General features: G+C 37.1%; 1 protein-coding gene across 1 annotated transcript in view; it reads right to left on the minus strand.

Annotated features, from left to right (window-relative positions):
* The window catches only part of LOC144973356 (netrin receptor UNC5C-like), a gene marked incomplete in the record, with an annotated part of 308,851 nt that overhangs the window by 166,414 nt on the left and 134,937 nt on the right, over positions 1-7,500 (minus strand). Inside the window, 1 exon segment of the mRNA XM_078915683.1 lies at positions 7,270-7,293. Within this exon segment, the coding sequence (XP_078771809.1) occupies positions 7,270-7,293 (24 nt within the window).

A 7,500-nucleotide genomic window follows, 5' to 3' on the forward strand; every position in this document is an offset into this window, starting at 1 on the left:
GATCCAACCAGCCACATGTATGTCCATCTGGCGTGTCAATTTTATTTACATGTAATAAACGATACACGTGTTGCATGCCTAATGGTCCGGTCGTTAAGGAGTTTGACACATAATCATACATGTGTTGTGTGTATGTGTGTATATTTACTGCCATCAAACAGATTGGCCACCAAAACAACAACCATCTTTGTTCTTGGTTCTTCCACTCACCAAATGGGACTATTTAAGTTTTACGACCCCAATTAAGGACCATAATATGAACAAACACAAGCAACAGGCATGTCTCATTCGTCTTTAGTAATTCATTCATCGTGTTTTCCCGACAAAGGGGAAACCCGAAACGTCCACATTTTGACTATTTCTAATTAATCGTAAAACAAAACTGCTCCTTAAAAATTTCGATTCAGCCTAGATAGCAATTGCTTACAATCCTTTGGATAGGACACTAGTCTGTCGCAAATTACTTTCCGCCAAATCTAACAGACACATCTACCCAGTCACTGCTGGGTGTACATCGGGATCAGAAAAAAAATTCGACTGCACCCGGGATCGGTCTAGGTCCCTTTGATTATGAAGCGAGTGCTCAACCAACTGAGCTATTGAGACCCCCTGTCGGGATCATAACTAATGCTTCAAATTGAATTTGGCGCAATACTCCATTGAGGAATGTGAGTTTTGCTTCTCAAACCTTAAACAACCTAAACACACTGGTGGGCAGAACATGTGAGAATTTTACTTAAACGCATTGCATCAATTGATAATCTCTCAACAACAAAATTGACCACATGGGAACACACGCCCTGAACACAACCATAAGTTGTCTAATGTATCATTAACACCGTTGTGCTTTTGTGACACACCGCGATATGCCTCATCAAGGCCACTCTGATGATGTCCGTCTGCCCGTCCGTCCGGCCGTCCCAGCAGAACCAATGGTGAAATTGCAATTAGCACCTATCTCTAATTCACCTATAATGAACGAACCGTGGATTCCACATGGGGCTAAGATACAGATACAGATACAGATACGGCCAGAGGTCTTAGAGGTGATTGATGAAGACTGGGTGTTACTTGAATGAAACGTTCTTAAATCCTTGCTCAAATTAATGAATGACGCCTGTCGATGGCCTCTTGTTTTCTCCGTGCTTGTCTAATGACTTCGTATGCGTCGGTGTAAGATCTCGCGTTAGGCCATGGAAGTTACCAAACTTCTCTTTCAGTGGAAACTAAGCTGGCAGAAGTAGCAATGGACTATAAAGAGTGATGAACAAAAATACCAAACACGGAACGTTTCGGGCTATATACTCTTCGTCAGCTAATTTATAACAAAAGCAATAAAGACAAGAATACGTCACATAGAATCCAGACGGAGAAGTATTTGGCATGTCCTATCTACAAGTACTTGCAAGTGATGCATGAATTATTTTTTGTCGCCTTTGTTATTGGCTGAAGAAGGGTTTTGAGTTCGAAACGTTCCTTGATTGGTGTTTTGTTCTTTTTCGAAGCTGTTATATTCAGTTTTGTTCATTACTTTAAACTTTTCTTTACGTTGTCGCTTATTTCTCACCTTAGACGTTATGATGAAGTCAATCCTGCGGAATCAATAATCTAGAAATCGAAGGAGAATAATAATATGTGCAATAGCTTTTTAAACATAGAACTTTTGACTTTTAAAGTCAATCTGAAAAATAAATTTTAAAAAAGCAAAGAGAGAAAAGGGCAACAAAATATAGCAATTGGACGCCAGATATGCAATATTATCCCTAACTCCCGTTTCTTTCCCTAAAAATTAAATGGATATTAAAAAATAAAAAATAAATAAATTTAAAAAAATATGAAAAAGCAAACTACATGACATTGCAGTGCCACACAGAAATTAAATCCAAAGTGCAGACATGTCGCCGAATATGGTACAAAAAGGATACCCCATGTCAGCCCCAACCCCCCGATGTATTATGATTGCAAATAGGCTACACCAACCATCGAAGTCAAAATGGAAAATCAAATCCATTATCAACAAAACACATCAATAAATTATTTGATTAAATGCCCGATTCCATCAACCGAAACTCGGGTCTTCAATTACATCCCGGTATAACGTCAGCAGGTGGTAATATTACCATGTCCCAGACTGCATGCAATGTTCTACATACCCTATCCGACCATTTCAACATAATGACAATGTCATATTATTGAATCGGTTCTATTATTGTACCATTGTATTAGATTGTGTCCACGTAATTTGCCAAAGCCTGGAAAGTATTTATTCCATCAAGATGCAATCTTCTAATGATATGTCAAACTGTCAAAAAATTACATTTTATCATTACAATTATAGCAATTGGTAAAACTCAAGAGAGAAGAAGAAAATAAAAGACCAAATAACCGCAGACGACGTAAACTTTCCCAATAACCCGATGCGATGCCCGTATTAATTCACAATACCCAAACTGTCAGAAAATGACATTTTATCATTAAAATTAAAGCAATTGGTAAAACTCAAGAGAGAAGAAGAAAATAAAAGACCAAATAACCGCAGACGCAAACCTTCCCAATACCCGATGCGATGCCCGGATGAATTCAAAATACCCAAAAAATACACCCAGCCGGGTTGTAATACAACTCTAAATAATATGCCGTATTTACAAAACACACCATAAACAATTCTCATTATAATAATTGTTTGTGTCGCATTTCATTAACATCAAGAATCCAAATCTCTTTACAAAGCCGAGTCAGAGTGAGGCCACCGAGGTGGATGAAGGCAGATCTCTGATTTCTCTGATAAAATCTCTTTACATCGACTAGTCTGGGTTGCCATCCGTCCCAGCAGCTTTGAGATTTACATTCAAATTTACAATATTGTTGTAAATGTAATAATATTTTCCGAAGCATTGTGGGTGGTATGTATATACATATACACAATATATTATACAATATGGAAGGGGTATTATAACAGCATCTGAAATGATCTGTAAACTTGTCTACTTCAATTACTCAAGATGTTATGGTTATTATCTTCTCGATCAACATTTCAACGTTTGAAATACTTTCATGCGTTGTCATGCAAGGGTAGGTCTCCACGGGGGCTTATTTTGGGGAGGGGGAAGAGGGATAGAGAGATAGAGAGAGAGAGAGAGAGAGAGAGAGAGAGAGAGAGAGAGAGAGTCTGATAAATCAAGACAATGACATATTTTAACTACTTTTATCTTTTGTCATAGAGTAAGGGGGTGGTAAGAGGGGTTGGGGGTACCAAATCTGATGTATTAAGAAAATATAATTTAACTATTTTTATCTTTTGTCATAGAAGAAGAGGTATAGGATTGTGGAGGGGGGGGGGGAGAGAGAGAGAGAGAGAGAGAGAGAGAGAGAGAGAGAGAGAGAGAGAGAGGATGTTCAAATCGCTTTCAATTCATTTCACATAACATCCTAATAGAAAGTAAATACTTAATAATCGTGGCGCGGCCCAGTGGTCTAGTGGTATGAATCTCGCTTTCGGACTGGTAGATTTCAAGTTCGAGTCCCTCTCAAAAGTCCCGGAAATTTGAACCCTTGGACAAGACTCTTCACTCACTTTCTTTCACGGCATTCAGGTGTAAAATGAGTTTCTGGCTCGTAGCAACCTTGAGAGTCTGTTGAAAATGCACTTGTAATATTATAGTCTCATTTTCCACGTTAAACGTTGCTGTTGGTTAGGGACACTTGTACAGCGTGTTGAGCACAATTAATGGATATTGCTCTAAATAAAAGCTCAATTCATTTTTGAATTTTCACTTTTCTTACCAACAAAAAAACACACACACACTCACACACACACACACACACACACACACACGCATACACACACACACAAAGAAAAAAAAAACAAAACAAAAAAAACAAGAAAAAACAAAACAATAGACAGTAAAGAACTTTAGATAGACGACATATGTAATTATATGCCACAGAACGCTAAATCACGAGATAAAGAAAAATATGAACAGTTGAATGAACAGCGAAAGGGAAGGCTGTTTAAGATTGTTTTCAAAATCCCCGACATTGTTGCGTGATAAATTCGTCATTCCCACCGACAGAATTCTTGTTATAGAATCCACTGTTCTTCTCTAATGTCACGGTTTCGAATAAATCGCATTTAATACAATTATAGATGTCACATCCCATTACCATCAAACTTTTCAGGGAGGTGAAGAGAAGAGAGAAAAAAATATGATGCAAATCATTTCAAATATAAATTATGTTTGAGACAAAATAAATGAAAAGAAACCCAAAAAAAAAAAAAAAATAATAAATAAAAAGGGAAACCCAAACCCGCCCCGCCTCCAAAACGCACACAAAAGACCAATACAAGGAAGAGAAGAGGGAAGAAAAAAAAAACACAACAAAAGAAAAAAAAGAGGGGGGGGGGAAACATAACTAAAATAAAAACAAAACATTAACAATAAATAATAAAACCAAAAAAAAACAATACGCACACGCAAACATACCGCCGCCCCCCCCCCCCCCCCCCCCCCCCCCCCCCCCCCCCCCCCCCCCCCCCCCCCCCCCCCCCCCCCCCCCCCCCCCCCCCACACACACACAAAATCTCCGACATAGACAATAACAAAAACAAAACAAAACAAAAAATGTCAAAAAGCCAATTTACCACCGGTACAATATCTAAATACAATAGAAAACATAGTTCTACGGGTTATTCTGTCTGTAGTTGCTTTCTGTCTTGGTGGGATGCAAGTTACGCACGTTACGCCCTATGCCGGGTTTTGGCACCATCCAATTTTCTCCCTAGGGGTTGCCTAATGAATGGGTGAATCAGTTCGACATACGTTCTAAAATCATTTTACATTTATAATAACTGTCTCTACAACTCTATTTCACTCCCCCCCCCTTCTCTCTCTCTCTCTCTCTCTCTCTCTCTTCTCTCTCTCTCTCTCTCTCTCTCTCTCTCTCTCTCTCTCTCTCTCTCTCTTTCTTTCTTTATCTACCCGTCTATGTCGATAATTATTATAAGATTTATAAAAAACTCGTCAATTTTATTTTCAAACTTGTCAAATCTAGAATTTTTCCATTTGAAAGTAAGAACAATTGGTTTCTATTCGAATTCTATGCCTTATCATATTTCTTTTTCAAACGTAAATGAATTATATTCTTCATCATTTCTCATATTTCTTCTAATAAATATCAACCCCTCCCACCCCCACCCCCACCACCACCCCCCTACCCCCCTACTCTCCAACACTTAAAGATAACTACATCATAGACTTTTTAAGATGTTCTATCAATTAACATTTTTTTTTAAATTTTGTTATTAATCTGTATCTTGTCTTCTACCAAAGGCATCAATTTCACTGAATGAAACTGTGTATTTTATTAAACTTATATGTTTTACTTTAAGCGCTGTTATGTTGTTGTTATTTTAGGTTTTTTCCGCTCTAAAGATTTTTTAATAAAAACATTACAAACAAAGAAACCAAACAAACAAAAATCACACCAAAAAAAAACACGAATAAATTAAACCAAAAAAAAAAGAAAAAAAAACAAAAAACGAATGTAAAACCATGGACAGAAGACTGTAAATGTGATTATGAACCACGAGCGATTTGAATCAGAATCGACAACAAAAGGATGAGATTTATTGAAGTGTAAGAAGAACAGGAACAGGAACAGTCGCCCGTGGCCAAGTCAAGGCAACTCTCATTGACAGACAGACAGACGTGGGCATCAGGGGGTTGGGGGGGGGGGTGGTGGAAGACAGAGACACTACAAATAAATCATAAGATGAGCGGAACACAAATTAATGATTTCAGGTGTAAACGAGACAAGGTATAAATAAAGAGTTTCTAAAACAATATTGTAGCGCTAGAGGGTTTCTTGCACTACAAATGGGAGCAGATGGATCAATTCTGTTAACAAAATGTGCAAATAGGCGAGCACCAGACATTAGCGCCGTGAGCACCTTTGAGTGGAAGTGTACGCTTTATAAATGCTTTATTCTTCTTCTTCTTCTTCTTCTTCTTCTTCTTCTTCTTCTTCTTCTTCTTCTTCTTATTATTATTATTATTATTATTATTATTATTATTATTATTATTATTATTATTATTATATACTCATCATCATCATCATCATCATCATCATCATCATCATCATCATCATCATCATCATCATCATCATCATCATCATCATCATCATCAATAGTATCATCAATATCATCATTATCATCATTATCATCATCATCATCATCATCATCATCATCATCATTATAATTACGAAGTTGATAGATGATTGATACTAAAACTGCTGCAATTCTTGTTTTGTGTCAAAAGTTCAAAATGGAATTCAGCAACAAACAAAAGAGGAGACAACAGCGATTGCCAGGAGCAAGATTGATTGGAAGGAAATAGTCAAACAAACATACAAACAAACAAACAAAAAAAAAAACAATTAAATGTATATGATGGCAATTTTTTACGCTTGGGGCCAAAATCATTCCGTTTAAGCAAACGAACGAACGAACAAACAACACAACGAATATAACAAAAGATTGCACTTTAGATCAGAATATCAAACAAGCAAACAAACAATTGAACAAACAAGTCAACGAATATTATAATGACGTATTACGCTTTAGGCCAGACACTTTTTGTTTCCATGAATCACAAAAAAAAAAACCCCAAAAAATGAACGAAAAACTATTCAATCTTTCAGTGCAGTGATGCAACCAAAAAATGGCTTGATTGAAGCGGAACAAAATTAATTCTTTTGTTCTGAATATGTGTTAATATATAGGTGTACATATTGGCAGGGCTGATATAAGAACGCAATTATGGGCCTAATTTCACATTGGTTTTATGGACAATATTATTCGTCAGTTTGAGAGGATAATCTCCATTGCAACAATGAGACCATAAGAATTTGGGTTATCAGACCTGCAAATAAGTGCACGTCGGCTAGAATAACGAGAAAGAATGATAAACGGGCATACACGAGGCAGAGATAGAGAGAAAAGGGGAGGAGCAGAGAGAGAGAGAGAGAGAGAGAGAGAGAGAGAGAGAGAGCAAGAGAGGAGGATGAGGGGAAAGAGGGGGAGGAAGGGAGGGAGGGAGATTTGTAGAGTCAAAGGAGACAATTTTATTCCAGTAGGTGATAAGGTTTTAATCCATGTCACCAAAAAATAAATAAATAACAAAAACAAAAAAAAATAAGGCAGATGTGAACAGGCTTAACTTTAGCCAATAATCTTCGTTAACGTGTAGGTAAAGAGTGGATTTTACTCACCAATCTTGTCAGAGATATCCGATCCTGAAAATAAATGGAGAGAAAAAAAAAATTAGTTTTGATACATTTATATATTGGTAGGTAGTCATGAATTAAACGAAAAGCTAAGGCAGGTGAAAAACACTATAAATATGACATGTGTGTGCGTGTGTGTGTGTGTGTGTGTGTGTGTGTTTGTGTTAATTTGTATATGAGAGAGGAAGAAAGAGAGAGAGAGAGAGAGAGAGAGAG

This window comes from Berghia stephanieae, chromosome 5, assembly GCF_034508935.2.
Source record: "Berghia stephanieae isolate SIO BIC M18660-M18661 chromosome 5, UCSD_Bste_1.3, whole genome shotgun sequence".
In the NCBI taxonomy this organism is placed as follows: domain Eukaryota; kingdom Metazoa; phylum Mollusca; class Gastropoda; order Nudibranchia; family Aeolidiidae; genus Berghia; species Berghia stephanieae.